The sequence below is a fragment of the Vanellus vanellus genome (assembly GCF_965231255.1).
Source record: "Vanellus vanellus genome assembly, chromosome: 1".
NCBI lineage: Eukaryota > Metazoa > Chordata > Aves > Charadriiformes > Charadriidae > Vanellus > Vanellus vanellus.
The window spans coordinates 197,440,254-197,458,498 of NC_138905.1; the positions used below are offsets into that span (position 1 = coordinate 197,440,254).

The 18,245-nt window shown below is 36.6% G+C and overlaps 1 protein-coding gene across 1 annotated transcript in view; it reads right to left on the bottom strand.

Moving 5' to 3' along the window:
- Positions 1-216: 216 nt before the first annotated feature.
- PDS5B (PDS5 cohesin associated factor B) overlaps positions 217-18,245 on the bottom strand; it is a 111,854-nt gene continuing 93,825 nt past the window's right edge. Inside the window, exons 26-35 of the mRNA XM_082489759.1 lie at positions 14,190-14,304; positions 13,684-13,816; positions 12,791-12,910; positions 12,393-12,455; positions 9,593-9,738; positions 6,823-6,928; positions 5,178-5,620; positions 4,985-5,086; positions 1,890-2,031; positions 217-1,086 (exon numbers count right to left, since the gene is read on the bottom strand). Coding sequence (XP_082345885.1) covers positions 1,051-1,086; positions 1,890-2,031; positions 4,985-5,086; positions 5,178-5,620; positions 6,823-6,928; positions 9,593-9,738; positions 12,393-12,455; positions 12,791-12,910; positions 13,684-13,816; positions 14,190-14,304 — 1,406 coding nt within the window. The 3' untranslated portion in view covers positions 217-1,050. The remainder of the gene's footprint in view (positions 1,087-1,889; positions 2,032-4,984; positions 5,087-5,177; positions 5,621-6,822; positions 6,929-9,592; positions 9,739-12,392; positions 12,456-12,790; positions 12,911-13,683; positions 13,817-14,189; positions 14,305-18,245) is intronic.

Consider the following 18,245-nt stretch of genomic DNA (forward strand, 5'->3'; position numbering starts at 1 on the left):
TAAAGACACACTGCATCAATAAAATTTTTCTTTGTGATTAACTTTACATTGTAATAAGAACTGTATTTTCACTAATGTTTATATATCAGATTTCATATTATAATGTAGTAATAATTTGCTCTTTGTGAACATCATGTTCAGAAGGAAATATCTATACACATTAACATACTAGACTATTAAAAACTCAGTTACAGAATTTTATTGATACAGTAGATTAATAAAAACCGATAGGGGAAGATAAAATGGGTAGGGTATTCAGTACATTATTTAATAACACACTTTTAAAATTAAAGTATTTTAAATCCTTTTTGAATTTTCAATGCCACTAGAAGTCCAGAAGATTCTGGCATCAATACTGAGGTGTAAAACAAGTCAAACAACTTCTTTCACAATTTGCATCTCTTGTATTATTCTATCCAACATTGTTCCACTGTAAAAGAAAGTAATTTAGCACCTCTGATGATAGGTAGGTGCCTAAAGGTAAACACTAGGTTAGATTAATGAAGGAAACAAAGGCCTTTTTTGTTTTTCTTCTTCTCCTCGACAAATAGTGGCAAAAGGAAGTGGCACTATTTGTTCAACTGATTTTTTTTTTTTTTTCACAGTTAAATGTCAACAAGAGTACAAATACAAACACTGACAGATATTGCTTGAGATCAATTTTCAACAAACTCTGTTCTTTTTTAAATCAATAGATCCAATAAACAGTGGGGTACTGTCAGTTTAAAGCCGCAGATAAAAGCTATACAAGCACTTTAGAAGTCAGAAACATTAAAAAAGAACTATTTACAGTTTTCTTCTTTAGTTCATATGTCTACAAAGCCAGCGCACATTACACTTCACAAAAATCCACAGTTAATGATATCAACATGTGTGTGGCTAAAGCTTGTGACCTAGGGACTGCAAATGCAGGGGCAGTAAAAGTAAAATAGGTTTTGTCTCTTTTTCAGCAACCCCATTTGTGCACTAACAGCTTCATTCAGTCTCAAGCTTTATATTAAAAGCATTCTTCAAAGCTTTCACCTGGAAGGCTGATAACTACATGCTCACTCATCGCCTTTCCCTTTTGGAAGTTCTGCGACGGACCTGTTTGGAGAAAAAGTATTTTAAATGTTTTTACAGAAAAACTTTGAAAAATTCAAGAATAAATATATTTTATAATGGAAAAAATGCTTAAGTCTCACAATAATGTTTGAGTAACTGTATACACTGTCATTTATTATTCATTTTATTACAGGTACAAGGCTCAGTCAATGACCAGGACATAACTTCGATGTTACTGAGCCTGCGTCCTTCAAGTATTCAAAAATAATTTACCGTTTCAGAGTTTTCATACACTCAGATGCTCCAAGTGTGAAGGCATTCACAGTTACGTTTTTAGTATCACTACTGACATCAGTAATGTATTTGTATGAAATAAATATAAAAAGAAACTTATTTTAACATATTTGCATATGGTGGTACAAGGAAGAAATTAGTTTAGGAACCTGCACCAAGATTCCATACTTGTTTTCCAGTACTATTCATTTTGTGTTCCTGTTTTGCGTAAAGACACATTTTTCACTATTACTATCTCGCTGAGAAGGATGGGCATGAGTTACCTGGAAAATAATTCCCATGAGGTACTGAACAACTTAGGCAGGCAGATAACAAAAGCTATTCAGAACAGAAAATTTAAGATGCTTGACAAAAACTGACATTTTCTAAGAAATGCAGCTTCTGTGGGAAACTACAGTGCAGTGCCGCTACACAACAGCGGCAGTTGACAACCACCTCATTCATTTTAAAGGAGGAAGGTTGAGTTCTAAGAGCAGAAGTCATTCTCTGAACATCAATACACAGAGGACACCACAAAGATTCACAAAGAAAATCTCAGGCATTTCTCTTACATTGATTGTGGAAACTTCCTCTTCTTCTGTTACTTCTTCCTGGGGAATGTCATCACTGACAGGTGAACTACTCTGAAATACGTCCATCTCTTCACTAGATTCATTCTCTTTACTGGCTGCTTGTTTGGAACGTCCCGCACGGCTACAATCAGAAGAATAATAAAAATCAGTTTCACAGTATATGGGTCTGCACATGTATAAGCCATATGAGAGTAAGCATTCTACAAGAACAGCAGCCTTAATTTCATGTTATATAATACTTCTGTTTATATACTGATCTAGTTCATCCATACATGGAATAGAGAAAGTGGAACTCAGAGGTGGGACAACAACATTTGAAAACCAAATTCTTCCAGAACAGAGGGGTAGGAGTACAAGGTTGAACAATTTTTGCCTCTATAGACAAAACAGATCTCTCTTTGGTACCAAAATACAGGCCAAAGAAGGTTGACACAATAACCAGTGAATGGGAAAAGCCAAACAGAGACTGAATATTTGGGTTTTATTTCCCCTTCTATTCAATTCCATGAATAGATGTACTCTACTTCTATAGGAGTTTACACACAACGAAATTTGAATAACTGCATCTGTGTTTTTATAGACCTAGAAGAATCCATGTTGCTATTTATGAAATTAACGCTATAATGAACCCAAACACAAATCTTCCATGCTAGCTTACACTAAGAGCTAGGGATAATCAGGATAACAATACCGTAATCAGGATAATCAAGAACAATCAGTCAACAATCTCTTAAATTGTCTGTGTTAGTCAAAAGAGCTGAACCACAAGCAAAAAGTACCCATTTGCTTAAAAAAAGAACTAGCCCATGATGCCTTGGGAAAAAAAAAAAAAAAAGCAAACTAGATATGTATCCAAAACTACACAGCTGCACCCACATCACCATTTTGGTTTGGGTCATTAGCACAGTTCAGAACCAAATCACTGAATCATCCCACTTGCTGCCGATACAGTCTTGGTGCACACAAACTAGGTGACTTTTTGGATGAAATTAAACCAGAAACTCTGTTACAGGCAGACAACACACACACTTCAATACCCAGTGGTAGCATACAGATCCAAAACAACTGTCTGCTGACAGCATCAAACCACATGCGTGGTGGGAATTTTCAGTCCTGAGACCCACACTAAAATCTGTACAAAATAAAATCTCTGAATTGCATATAGTAATTATAGTATAGTGGGGGTTTCAGCGCCAACCAACCAACATGACATCCTTTGAGAAACAATATAAATTAGCCCAACTCAAGCCTTCCAAGACTGATAGAAGCAACAGAATTGAAGAGGAAACAGAAGAATTATTCACAAGCTAGGTTCATCTCTTCACATATTACAAAAGTAACCCAATTAGCTATCAGAAATAGGTTATACATTATCACCTCATTGGTAAAATCCCAAATTCTTATGCCAAATCCATCCCCAAGGAGCCCAGAAAGCTTTAACCATTTGGATTAAATATCTTGTAGTACAGAGTGCTGCTCTGTCTATCAGCTCCCTCCAGTTAAAACTGCTGTAGATATGTGTGTATGTGTGTAGAAGAGGGAGAAAGGTCTGACTACAATGCACTTTGGAGACTGAGGAATTGCTGCAGTCTCACCTTTTTCCTGCAGATTTGGAAAAAGGACAGTCAAAATTTGGATCAGAAAAAATAAGACACGCTTTTGTTTTTATGAAATCTAGGATAAAGCAAACAACTCCAAACCCTGAAACAACTTACTAGGGCTCCTCATGCCAAGAACAATGTACGTACACAGAATGTGCTATGCCTGTTACTGACCATGTGTGCTGATACAGTTTACTTTCTGTGTAAAATGGGGTAAAGAAACACACCGAGTTCACTGATTTCACGAAGAAGTGAATCAGAAGCTACTTAAGTATTTACTGAGGGGCATCTTTGACAAATGCCACATATCACATCACCCAACATTAACTTGTTGGCACGTCTTCTCTGCATGGCAGTAGTAGTTTCCAATTCTTGTTCCACTGCACATGCAGCAGTGATTTCTGTAGTAACCCAACACCTGTGTTTCTAGTTACAGAGTAAAGAAGCAGGAGAGGTCTGACCTGAGGTAGGAAAACAGAACACTGGAAAGGTCAGGATACCCTGTGTGCAAAATGCCAGAACATGCGATCCAGCATGAAACTAGAATTTGAACTGAGGGTACAAGCTTGTTTAGGCAAAGATGTCCAGTACGGAAGATCTCCAGGGACAGGCAAATCTGTACATTAAACTGCCACAGGAAGAAACAACATGATGCTAACTAAGTCCAGAAGCTAGAAAAACAACAGAGTAATCCAAAATACCAGACTGAAGATGTGTGTAAGCAGTGCCCTAAGGAATTTATCACCAGGTTCTGGAAAAGTATGTTGCAAATCTGTTCTATAAGCTGCCGTTTGATACCAGTGGGCAAATAAGTCCTGTTCACTTATACCCCTCTGCTTTACACATATCGTATATATGTGTACAGAAAAGGTAGAGGTACCTGTAGTTTCCTACAGTAAGCACAAGAAAATGAAGCTAGCCACAGAGTTTACCTTCATTTTGGAGTTTTACACGACTCAGAATTTTCAAGAGCTACTATCCTTCAAAGACTGTAGCACATTTTATTCATTTGGAAATTATTCAAGTGGATAATAAGAAGGCCACAAATTAGAAAGTAAATGAACATTAATTTAAGGAGAATCAGAATAAACTTAATTCTCCATAATACTGTTTCACTACAATTTGATTCTTCCTCCCTATCCAAATCAAATGGTAGCACTTTTCACTTCCCGAAGACTTAATAAAGCCCTATCTTCAAGGCCCTCATGTGCTTTATTGACTTTTCTTCTATAAGGGCGAAACTACATATATGCTACCTGAGCACATTAAACTTACTCATACCCTCTTGCTCTGGTTTGAGATGCTCTAGGAGAAGCAGCTAGGGAAAATACTTTAGAAGTAACAATGGCAATTTATTTTCTAAACTGTCAATTAAAGTATTCTGAAATATTTTCAGTAAATCATTGTTTGGGGGCACAGAGTCATATTTTTCATTTTCACTAAACACAAATTCAGAAAATATTCACCACTTACACTTTTTTTTGCTGTGATGGTGGTGTGTTTGATGACCTTCCTCGTCTTTTCTGTGGCGTAGACTGTGCTGATTCAACTGTACTAGTTTCAGATGGTTCTGCTCTGTTTTGAGGAAGACCCAAATTGCAAAGTATCAAATTATAACTAATGTCCAAAGATAAAGAAGATGCAACTTACAAGAAGGCAGACTTACCTCTGCTGTGTTCTTTTCGGTGTCCTATTTTGCCTGCCTTTTGTTTTTTGTTCAATGTTTTCAGTTTGCCTTTCTTCCTCCTCTTCCTCCTCTTCTGCTGCAGCTGCTGGCGGTTGTTTTTTTTTGCTCCTTTTTGATGACTTTGCTACTGGTTCTTCCTTTGGTGTTCCTCCATTATTTGCTTTGGGAGGGCGTCCTCTTCTCCCTTTCTTTGGTGGGCTGTTCTGTTCATCCTCACTTTCTATTACATCTTCTTTTAGCCTTTTTTCCTCTTGCCATTGTGTTTCATCAGATTCTGAAACAACTGCAGGTCTCTTCCTTCCTCGTTGACTACCTCTAAGTTTCTGCTCTTGACCCAGTTTATTCAGGTCATCTATGCTTAGTTTCTCTTCTGCATCTGTGATAGCTGCCTTCTTCCTTCCTCTAGGCTTCTCCATCTCTGACTGAAAAGGTAAGATTACATCTTTAAATTAAAAAATTAAACTGCCATATTAAACCGTCACATATGAAAAAGCTACAGAAACTTCCCCCAACAAGACAGAGTCTTCAAGTTACACAAGTTGTCTACTAAGATTGTCTACCATATACATCATATACATTTCAAAAACCTTTGCAAAAGTATAAATACATACATATATATATAAAATGCCAGACAAGAGAGAAAGATAATTTCAAAGGTGAGCAGTTAAAACACTGAACTGTGTAAGGTCTTTTTCGTTTATATCCTCAGCTGTGTCAAACACAACTGGCTAGAATATCCATCACTGCTTTTTTATCAACAAGAAAATAAAAAGATCTAGAGGATGGGAATTGTCATCTTGTGGTTTTAGCTCTGTTGTGTGCTGCAGGGTGCTTATGGCAGGGGGGTTGGAACTAGACGATCTTTAAGGTCCCTTCAAACTCTAACCATTCTGTGATTCTAAATCCAACATCAAATCATGATGCCCTCTTGGTATTCTAGATAACCAGAGAACAAACAGTTGCTATTCCTTACAGCTGTTGAAAGGAAAATACCCCTGCACAAAAAAAGGTGAGAATTATAACGCATCAGCATTATAATAAAGTATTATGACTTTGCTAGCTACAAGCAAGAAACCATGTATGACAGATTTGTACAATCTCAGAAGGCAATCTGAAATTTCAGACAGGTTATACGGCTCCCCCAAAACTCCAGTATAGTTGATCATTCTCCAATTCATCCAATTAATTCTTCCAAAGCTGTATTTCAAGTAAGGATCAAGAACACATACAAAAAAAGATCTCTACTGTATATTAGGGAACGGAAGTCAAAATTGGTCAGAGACAAATAGTGGACTAATTATCATCAATCTAGCTCTAGCAAAATCTACACCTGTCAATATTATCAATATTCTGCAAATCATAACTGGTAATCTTGAAAATTTACAGGAGTTGTCAGTATGAGGCAAAAGTAATGTAATGTACGCATGAAAAACAGACTAACTGAACCTTTTTTTCATTACATTTTCATATCCAACTCTAAACATATTTTCCGGTAGTTTACATCAATTCAGTTTCATGTTTCAGCATATTTTCTTGAATGATATAATGTACCACCAGATTAATTTTTACTTTAAAGTCCTTGTGACTTAAAATGAAACATCTGCAATGCAACCAAACAGCTCACCCTTACAAGATCAGAGTCGTCCCTTTTGTCAGTTTTCTTCCCTGGTAAGGGCGAAGCCAGTGTGAATTCTTCATTTTCACTGTGGTCCATTTCAGTACTGTCAAGTCTAGAATGAATAAACATTGATTCTCCTCATTATTATAATACAGTGGGCAATTGTTAAAAAAATACATTAAGAACAACAATCTTCATAAGAAACCTACTCCTAAACCATGAACAATCTGGCAGAAAGAACCCTTCACTCTGGCTACTACAGCCACCACATACAGCCAGAACATCTAAGTCTCAGGACGAAGGTGTCAGTTATAAGCCATGTTGAATTTTCTTTTTCACTAGGAAAGATAAGTAGCTTTTTGAAACAGAAAAGCCTACTGAGTTTCAAGAGATCTGTACGTTTGTATATGTTTGCATACACTTTTATACACCAAAGATCCCCACAGACAGACCAGCCAAAGAACACACTTTCCTATGGTGAGGTTTAGGCAATATGACAGAAGATTTAAGTGTCAGAGACCAGTTCATCCCTCAGCTTTGTTGTTATTTAGGGCAGCAATTTCATTTTTATTTCAGTTTCTACGTATGTAAAACTGGACAAAAATATCTCCTGCATGTATAAAACACTGAGACCCACAGATAAAAGGTAATATACAAAAGCCAACATACAAGTCCCTTTGTTTCATCTGCCCTAGGGTAGGTAGAAGCAACATTTTTAAATAACAGTGCACATTTTTTTAATGAAAAGAATTATGCTATGCGCTGAAATGAAAAGCGGTATTCAAATACACAAACTCTTAACTCCCTGGCCTGGACACTCCATAGATTGAGAAAGATGTTCTCACTCCTACAAGTATAAAAATCTGTAATAACTGTGATGTTATCGGAAGCTCAGTTGTTATACATCTTCTCAACAGATGCAACCTTGCCTGTGTATCTTTAGTCAGACTAAATTGGAACCATTCACTGAATACTGAATCATTACCATCACTTCCAGAGGACTCCTTTTCTTCTCTGGTATCTCCGCTCAAAACACTAATCAGTTTAACTTAGGTGAATGGGGGAGATCATGAAGATTACAGAAAATGCTAGGCTGCGAGTGCAGCATTTTTTTAAACGAACCAGATGTAGAACAGTATTGTTCTCAAGATTCATTTCACTGGATATAGAGAATAATCTGGATTCCAACCCGTCTTTAGCCAATAATGTATTTCAGCACGTGAACCTGCATGAATTTTAAGAAATAAGCCTTTCTGTGGACTTTCCATGGAGTTGAGAAGTATTTCTTGTAAAACACTGCACTACATTTGAAATTAATATTACATATTAAATAGTCACAGAAGCACCAAATGAAAAGTCTTTTTTCCAAGCATAAGATTTCCTCACAGTCTTGAGGTAATGTGAGAAAACATGAATAGTGGGGGCTATGCAATCGCTAAATGTCTGTGAAAAAAGTTAATGATAACGTGACTTGCAGTTAAAAACATGAACATAAGACAACACAGTAACTGAGAAATAAGCTAAAAAATTGACACAAAATAAGGCACCATTTTTAAAGACATATAACTAGAAGATGACTTATGTAGCATGACAGTACATTCTCCTCTCCATCACAGATGGAATCTAAAATTCAAAAATGTTTATCTGCAAAGTCCAGCAAAGTGCAGGACAAATTTACAGAGGAAGAAGTCATGCAAGATCACCACAATGGCCTACCAGTCCTCACTGTCTATGATGTGTTAACATTACAGGAGGCCACAAGATTCCTGGGAACAAATACAGGCTAGGTGGAGAACAGATTGAGAACAGACCTGAGGAGGAGGACTTGGGGGTGTTGGTGGATGAGAAGCTCAACATGAGCCGACAATGTGCGCACACAGCCCAGAAGGCCAACCATATCCTGGGCTGCATAAAAAGAAGCGTGGCCAGCAGGTCGAGGGAGGTGATTCTGCCCCTCTACTCTGCTCTGGTGAGACCCTCACCTGGAATACTGTGTCCAGCTCTGGAGCCCCCAGCATAAGAAGCACATGGACCTGTTGGAGCGGGTCCAGAGCAGGGCCATGAAGATGATCAGAGGGCTGGAGCACCTCTCCTACGAGGACAGGCTGAGAGAGTTGAGGTTGTTCAGCCTAGAGAAAAAAAGGCTCCAGGGAGACCTTATAGCATCCTTCCAGTACCTAAAGGGGGCCTACAGGAAAGATGGGGAGGGACTTTTTGCAAGGGCATGTAGTGATAAGATGAGGGGTAATTGTTTTAAACTGAAAGAGGGTAGATTTAGATTAGATATCAGGAAGAAATTTTTCACTTTGAGGGTGGTAAGGCACTGGAACAGGTTGCCCAGAGAGGTTGTGGAGGCCCTATCCCTGGAAGTGTTCAAGGCCAGGCTGGATGGGGCTTTGAGCAACCTGGTCTAGTGGGAGGTCTCCCTGGCCATGGCAGGGGGGTTGGAACTAAATGATCTTTAAGGTCCCTTCCAACCTAAACCATTCTATGATTCTATAACCTGCAGATATATGTATGCCAAACATGAGGCTCTTCTGTCCTACAGCCAACTCTGGATATGATTTGATTCTGGGTTTTATCTTTTTTAAAAGCAAATTTATTTCTGGGGTTAGAAAGCCAAGTTCATGGTTTCAGTTATACCAATGTGGTACTATAACTTTACTTCAAAATAAGATAATAGATTTCTGTTTCTCACTTAGAAAGCATTATAGAAATATTCAAAGTTTCCATTACAAATACTTGAAATATCAAAGCTCCTTTGTTGCACACCAACCTCCCTTTGATCCTTCCTGGAGAGCTTGGATTTGAACTGCTGCTGGCATTGCTTACAGTTTCCATTCGTGAAGATTTGGATTGAGACTGCTTGCCTGCTGACGAAAGAGGCTTATTAACTGCTCCAAGAACATTGGCTGCTTTGGGCTGAAACCAAAAATATATTTCCTTTATTTTAAGCTACACGTTTAGATATTGTTAACATGTACTATGCTTAAAATATTCACAGATTTCACTTTCTGCAATCAACATCTTAATTTTAACACAAAGCAATAAACATTTTCATACAAAAGTTACAACAGACACCAGAAGGAAGCTGACAAAGCTGTAATCAAATAGCTAGCTGCCAACAAAACTGGTGTTCTTTTCTCTACCCTTATACTCTGTACTCTTGTAGTACTGGTGGTGCTTAACCTGGCGCAGTACACCACTTCAGCAGTTTTTGCGTTTTTGCTTTCTGCTGGTCTAGCTGCCTGAGCCAGCTCACCATTTGGATCAGATAAACATCTGTACTGGCAAAACAGAAATAGCAGTAGGACAGCCCTTTCAGCAAAGAAGCCATTAAACTGGCTTAGCTGTAATGACAAATCACACTAGTTTCAACTAGGAATGAATGAGAATCTCGAAAATCAAATACTGTGGAGAAGATTCCAATACTTCATGCACAGATTTAAAAATGTGAAGCTTTTAATAGGTGCCAGAATTTCCAGACACTGGTGAGCTTCAGGTTATTCATTTAAGTGGGTTATCTTTCAGACATGCCGAATACCTCAGCTCATACTAACTTTTGAAAGAGTTGAAAGAGTTCAGTTACTCCTAAAAAGAACAGATCTTTATGCCAGACACACAAAAATATTGAATTAAAGACCATACCCCACATTTCTCAATCTTTAAGATGATCCATCTTCTATTTCAATATTAGGTTCTAGCTATGTCAAAAGTTAGTGACAGCCCTCCCCCCCCCCAAAAAAAAAAAGCTCAACACGTACAACATAGCAGCTTTGAGCATTCCTTTTTCAGGGATATGCACCATGGTTGTGCTGGTTATACTTTTATAGCCAGAGGGAATCTTACACTTATACCAAAATTTACTCTGCACTGAGTACAAGAAAAACAGCATATCCTTTCCAAAAATAAACCTTGGAGAACAAAATCCAGTTTAAGAATTTACATCTATTAGTTTAGAACTTAATGTTAATCAATAAGCGAATACAGAAAGAGCTCAAATTCACACCAGACTGGACTTCATACTAAGGAGGGACTAACACTAACAGGGCCTGCGTTAACAGCTCCTCCCTTACCAGAGAACCTTGCTGCCCTCAGATGCTGTTCCCTGCTTATATCTACCCCGCTAATATCCACTCAAGCTAGTCTTCCATTTCCCAAAATAAGACTCCCTAGACCAACTCTCATTTCAGGTTGCTCTCACGATGGTGCAGCAACTGAAAGTTCTTGGTGGTCAAATACACCTCTGCTGTTTGTTACAAAATTTCAGAACAACAAAAAAGGAGCTGGAGTACCCAGTGCTAGAAATTTAAAACAATATAAAAGATACCTTAGGATTAAAAAAAAATTCAATTAGGATATATGAGAGATATGGAACTACGAGAAAGAGCCCAGCAAAGGGCCCCTAAGATGAAGAAGGGACTGGAATATTTCTCATATGAGGAAAGCCTGAAAGAGCAGGGGCTTTGGACTAGATGAGCTCCAGATGTCCTTTCCAATCTGAAACATTCTGCGATTCTGTGATAGCATAAACCATGTTTCTTGTTTAATATTATCACACTAGACTTAAATATTTAAGCTTGGGACAAACAAGCAAGAATGGTTTATGTCAAAAACTGGATGAGAGAACTTAATATTGACTACTGATCAGAAACTGGAAGACACACAATCTCTTTTTAACAACTTTTGCATCTTCAGTAAGAAGCGAATCTCTAAATCGGTGGAATTCAAATTTCAAATGCGCAATATACTGATGATATATTCCGATCAATAAGTGTTGGTTTTCAACTTCTAATCAAATAGATGCTCTTGTACATCTGCATTTTTTCTTAACTTGCATTCCTCCTCTATTAGTAAGCTACTAGCTCACAGCTAATGCTTCATTAGTAAATTTAAGGGTAATGAAGGATGCTGTGCTTTTTATTTATTTTGCAAGGTAGCAAATGAATGTTCTGTAACCCGGAACAGGACATATTAGTCTAGATGAAAACCACAATCCGTCTTTTCCTTTACTAGATTTTAATTTTATTGTAAAGCATACCCTGGTTTAGTTTAGAGAAAAAAGAACATTACCATTCAATACAATGTATATTTCGGAAGAACAAATTAATATAACTATAGAACAGTTATATTGTAAGATACTGTAAAATGGTACTCGGCTTTGCCAAAGATTAATATGTTATTTTAAAAAATCACATAAAATTAGAGTTTTCCATAGCTGTCACTTCATAAGCAATATTGTAGTCTTCTGTAGAAACATTTAAACATTTTGCAAACTTGCCAAATATTATGGGGTGGGGTTTTTTTACTCTCTCTTTTTAAAGACAACAGGCTTTGCCTACTATTACCACAACCCAGCACAGACAGTAGCAGTTTTCTCTTCTACCTCTCTCTTTCTCTCTACATGTTTACTAGCTTTTGGTATATAAAACCTTTGGGCAAAACCAATCTATTTTCTTAAACGTGAAGTGTTTGATTAACTACATGTTAGTTTTCTTTAAAACAAAATCCAAAAAAACAACACCAAAACCGCAAACACAACACCAAAACCCCCAAATCCCTCACACCATACATACCTTTCCAGGAGTGAAAAAAGACTTCATTTCCGGAGGAAGATAATTTTTAGTGTTACTAAAATTCTGTGAACAAAGGGGGGGAGGGGTGAAAAATCACAGCAATAATCAATGACCAAGATATGTACATTTTGGAAGTAGTACTGAAAGATTTTCTTTACATCATGTATGCTTTTGAAATTTTAAACCTCATCAACAATATATTGGGGGTCTGGGGGGAGGAAACAGCATATATAAATATTTACGAAAACATATTCACACGTACATACATTTTGAACTACATTATAATAGGGAGAAGTCTGAAGTTACAAGAACTATTGAAAAAAAAAAACCACCCTGAATTACAACTAACAAAGACTTAAACAGATTTATCTCAAGAAAAATTAAGTGCCATGGTATACCTTGTCAGGTTGAGTAAAATATCTGGCTGGAAGTACAGGGTCTTTAGGGGATTCCAAACTGTATGTTGTACTCTTTGACATAATAATATTCATTGCTACATCACAGACTGTGTATAGTTTCTGTAAATAATAACATTTAAAAAACCAAACAAATAACACTTTAGAAGTTTATCGAAAATCTTGACAAGAGACAGTATCTTTTGAGCACAGAACTACTCACAGTTTAAAAACAATCACCTTAAACATTTAACATTAGCTTGCATCTTAAACAGTGTATTGCAGGGTACTAAAACATAAGAGCAAAAGACAAAAGCACTTTAGGCCCAGCAGCTAAAGAGAGCTAGCTTTCATGATCTTTCTACACTTAAGAATAGTGTATGCCATGGTTTCAAAGACAAAGATAAAAAAAAATAAATCTGTACAGTACGTGATGCAAAAACCTCAAAACCAAGATCAGAGTTTGCTACATTCGGTACACAATACATACTGGAGACATCTAATGCATGTGGTTTTCTTCCTCTACTAAGCTTACTCTTGCACTTGAAATATTACAAAGTACTTTAGTGGGTAATTTAAACAGTAAAAATTATAGTTTACGTATATTTAAAGTTAGCATTTAATAATCTTACTGAGACAGAAACAGAAGGACTCCAAACTATTACAGCTCCCTTGCAAATGTGCAAGATCTACTCATTCCTATGATCTCACAGATCATAGGAAAATAACTGTCATCTATACTACAATAAATACCATCATTACAGTATATAAAGTATCATCTCCTACATACAATTCTATTGAAAGATATTTTAAAGTTGGTGTGTAAACAAAAAGCAATTAATTTCCAGAAGCAGACCAGAATTAAATGCCATTTCCAATCAAAATGTGTCACCTACTTCATTCATTTTGGGATCATCTGGCCCTTGCGCATCCTTAGTCTGTTTGATATTTTCTACCATTTTTCTGATAAAGGCGTGACTGTTGTTTTCATTTTTAGCCATTAGTATTTCCAGTATGAACCACAGGCACCTAAAGGAGAAACACAGTACCCCTCATAAATAAAAATGCAAAAGAAATTCTTTTATAAAGCACATTTGAGAAAGTGGTTTACTTTAGGTTTGACTAGTATTATGAATTTGAACCAGTCTAACTCTGGGAAACCAATTCTTTGGAAAAAAAAAGAAATGAAGGTAGGATGAGCTGAAGGTAAAAGTTCCTCTCTAAGATATCACAGAGAACTAAAAAAGCATATATACTATTTCTCACAATGTTTTACAGAAATAACTGCTATTGTTACGTGCGCTGGACAGTGTATCAGGGTACCACAATGAATTAAAATTTCACTTAGAATAAAGTTAGATTGTTTTAACCCTAGAAATAACACTATTGAAATTAGTCTTACTCTTTAATGTCCTTGAGTTGTTCAATGTCCTGGACTTTGACATAATCTGGGTCATGAGCTAGAAGATGGATAGTATAAGGAACAACATACTCCGGTAGAAGTGACAACAGTTTCTCTGAAAAGCAGAAGAAAGACACATCAAAAGACTACATACCAAGAAATATGCTTTTCAGCTACAGAGGAAAGAGCAAAATTTAAGTTCAGCATACATTAAGATAAAGTATAGGCACATGTGGGCCTATAATTTCTTTATGATGTTGTATCTCAGGATTGATGTGCAGATGTGTCAAGCATGCAATAATTAAGATTTTAAGTATCTCCCACTCGGGACTGCATATTTTCTAGCTACCTTGAAGATACATCTACAGTCATCCCCTACTCCCAATCCTTTACTTGGTTCAAAGCCTGTATTCTGAAAGACTTTGAAAAACAGAAGTGAGGATAGATCACAAAATCCATGTTAACTGCAAGATGAGACCAGCACAATTGCAGGATAAGCTACTATTCTTTCTTTGGACATTGCAGTGTACAGTCTTGGTGTCAACAGAACAGAAATAAATGCCCTTTTCAGGAGCTTTTTTGTCAAGTCAAATTGCCACAGTCTATCTTACCTGTTCAAAGAAGGGATAGGAGGCAACATGAAAGCTATAACAAAGTACTAGTGGACTGAGTTTGAAAGGCTCAATCCCACTTTAACAGAGCAGCACAACTGAACTATGACAATTCAGAGCATTCAAAACTTTTTTTAGCATCCTCTGACACTTGTAAGTAGTCCTAAGCAAGGATTGCAGGAGAAAGTCTTTCCTACACTGCAACAGTCAGATGGCCTATTTTCCTCAGGGATTCAAAAAGTGAGGATTGTTGCCAAAGCCCCTCTCAGAGTTATGATGACAAAATACACATTCCATAAAGGTAACAAATTCCTGAGCTAACCAACACTATGCAGTGAACTCCAGCACCTCAAAGTTTGATGATGAAAATCAGAATAAAAAAGGTCATATCCCACAGGGCAAGGACAACAAAAAGACAAGTTGTACACCAAAAGTCAAAAAGCATTTTGCAGAAAATGAACACACTGCTTCCTTTAGGCTAACGACTGAGAGGAACTGGAGGATGCACAGCTCACCTAAGTTATTAAACCTGTACCCTGCTCAACAGGCAGGACGACAGGCAAGGAAGGCATGCTAGTATTCTATCTGTATTACTATGGTACAAGCATCTGATCTTGAGTGCTCGTGGCAAATGCAAAGTCACAGTATTAACATGCCCATGGATAAACACTTGAATGTACATGTGAAGGAAAGAGGGGAATTCCTGGCTCTGCCTCTGAAAAAAAATCACACTTTTGAGCTAGTGAGTGGTCATAAAAGACATGACCAAGTCTGGAAAATCTTCTTTTAGTTAGCTTTTAACTATCCCATAATAGGTTTTGAATAAGAAGTCCAAACATCTATAAATCAGTATATACATTAATATTTGAAAACTATTTTTAAATACATTAGAACACTGACATTTTTATCTCTAACATATGTATTCATGAGATGTTCTTGACAAATAATGTGCACATCAAATAAAATACATCATTATTGTAGATTTCACAAGACTAACTAAATAATTGCCATGCATAAGTCAAGTCTCAATCTATCTCATTCTTAAAGGTCAGCATAAATAGGGATAATGCACAGCCTACATAAAATATTTGGATTCATTCATAATAGCAAGGAAAGTGTTCAAAATTAATAAAGGCCCACAGAAGATATTGCTGTCAAGTTCCAAGGATACACTTTTAGAAAGCCTTTGCTGTTGATGCAGTTAACTATTAAGAGTAATATCTCTACTAAACAGACTGTAAGCCATCATCAGATTTGAAACACTAAAATCAACCAATTTCTTTCTATTTCAAGCTATACTTATGCAATTGAAAGCCAGTGTACTTTGCAAAGCCATTTTTAATATGTTTCAATTGACATTCCACTATTAACTTTAAGAACATCCTTCATTTCTTCAAGCACTGTCCTGCATTTTAGCCAGTAGCTGTTTGCATAACTAAATAAAAAAAATAAAGATGTGGCAAGGAAGAAAGAACATAATTATGATTTCAGAACACTAGCAAAATTGGCTTGCCTTAGACATGTCTCAAGCAAACCAACCAACCAACCTGCTATTATTTGTATTAACTAGCAGCTTGAATAGAATATTCGTCAAGAGCTCATGAACTCAGTGTTTCATTAACTTCCTGCCTTGTACAATTTCTAATATAACTATAGTAATAATTCCATCTGGATCTTGAAAACAAAGTGGACCAGATCCAGACAAACAGGAAAGGAGAAATATTGACACATATTATATTTAACCCCTATTGTGACAAAAAGAAAAAATAAAAATAGTATTTCCATATTCTTTCCTCATCTCTAATGAAGAAAGATACAACCCGAAAGGTTGGCTTTACAGGCATGAACTACCAGCATTTGAAACTAGAATGTGCCAAAACCCCCTCATGACAGGCCTTTATGAGCATTTAGGAAAGAAACTTGTTAAAAAAAATTTTATCTTTACTCTTGTAATTTTTCCACTTACTGACTTGTAAGTAAAAGTCCAGCCTTAGAAAACCATGATTCTTTTGCAAGACACGTCTGTACCCAGATGAAACTAGTAACAGATACACAATCAAAATCAGTTTCTTGAGTGACTTCCACTCTGAATAGCATTTAGAGAATTTAAGAGGCCTAAGAGTAATTCCTGCCAGCCTGTAAAAGGTCAGTGTAGAAGGAAGAGGCATTTTACTGTTTGATAGCAGTCCTTAGATAGGAAATCTTCCTTAGGCAAGGTATACAGAAGTTTACCAACTTTTCAACAAATGCTGAAATTGCCCCAAATATCTGAAAGATATCCTCCTCACCTGTACCAAGTTTTTAAGAAAAAAAACGTATCACAAAATCACACATTTATAGATTCAAAAAAATAGCTGCATTAATCAAAGATGCAGATTCTCACCTTTAGTTTTTTGTGGAAGCTTTTCAAAGGATGTACTATCGTCATTACTACCCTGAGTTACTGTATGGCCAAGCAGGGAGAATGACAGAGGGAGACACATACACGTTTAAATAGTATGATCTTACCAGAACTGAGCTTCAACTGTACTACTGCAATATTGATTTTTTTTAAATGCAAACAGTTCAAGACATTTTATTTGTTAGAAGTTTAGACTGGTGAATCTGAAAGTCATAAAGTTAACACTAATTCTCAAAAGATCCTGCAACCTGTATTTAATCCAGACTCCTCACAGATTATAATACATTAAAATCAATGGCATCACTTAAGGTAAGTCTTTCAGCAAGAAGAAAAAAAAAGAAAATATTCAGGTGCACTTTGAGGTCCCACTGGATGAAATGAATCACACACACCTAGGCTCCTCTTATTTTCTTCTACAGATTTTTGATAGTAACTTTGCATCATCTATCTTAATACAGTTGGGAAATCAGAGATTACTTTTAATCATATAAGAATTCTTATACTTGCCTTCTACATGACTAAAGATTTTTCAACTTTCGGGAGGAATAGTCTTAGGATGACTCAGAGGCATTTGCTCAATGGATTTTTCTTTTTCACATGTTATTGAGGAGGGAAATAACACAGTGATCTTTTTTCAAGTCTAACAATACACAAAAGGATTTCTCTGCAGACTTATTGCCTGATCAAAGTTTAAGGGGACTAAGGCACATACAGACTGACACAGGTAATACAAATGCAGAAGGAAAACAGTTATCTGAGAGCATCTGTGAGATCAGATTCACAAAACAGGTCTGGTCTACCCTAAGACGAGATGAAAAAATCCCCTTCATTTCACAAAGGCCAAACCATCAGTAATCTTTCAAAGAAACAAAATTTTCAAAAACTCTTATTCAAAATGCCCATAGCTCTTCATAAAGGTCTACTTTTTCTACAACCATATACCGGTGTTGTCATACTGCATGTGTGTAGCTTTGAGTAAGCCAAAAGGGAAGAGGACTGATTTTATACAAGAAAAATAGCTAACATCAGTCCATAATAACTTAG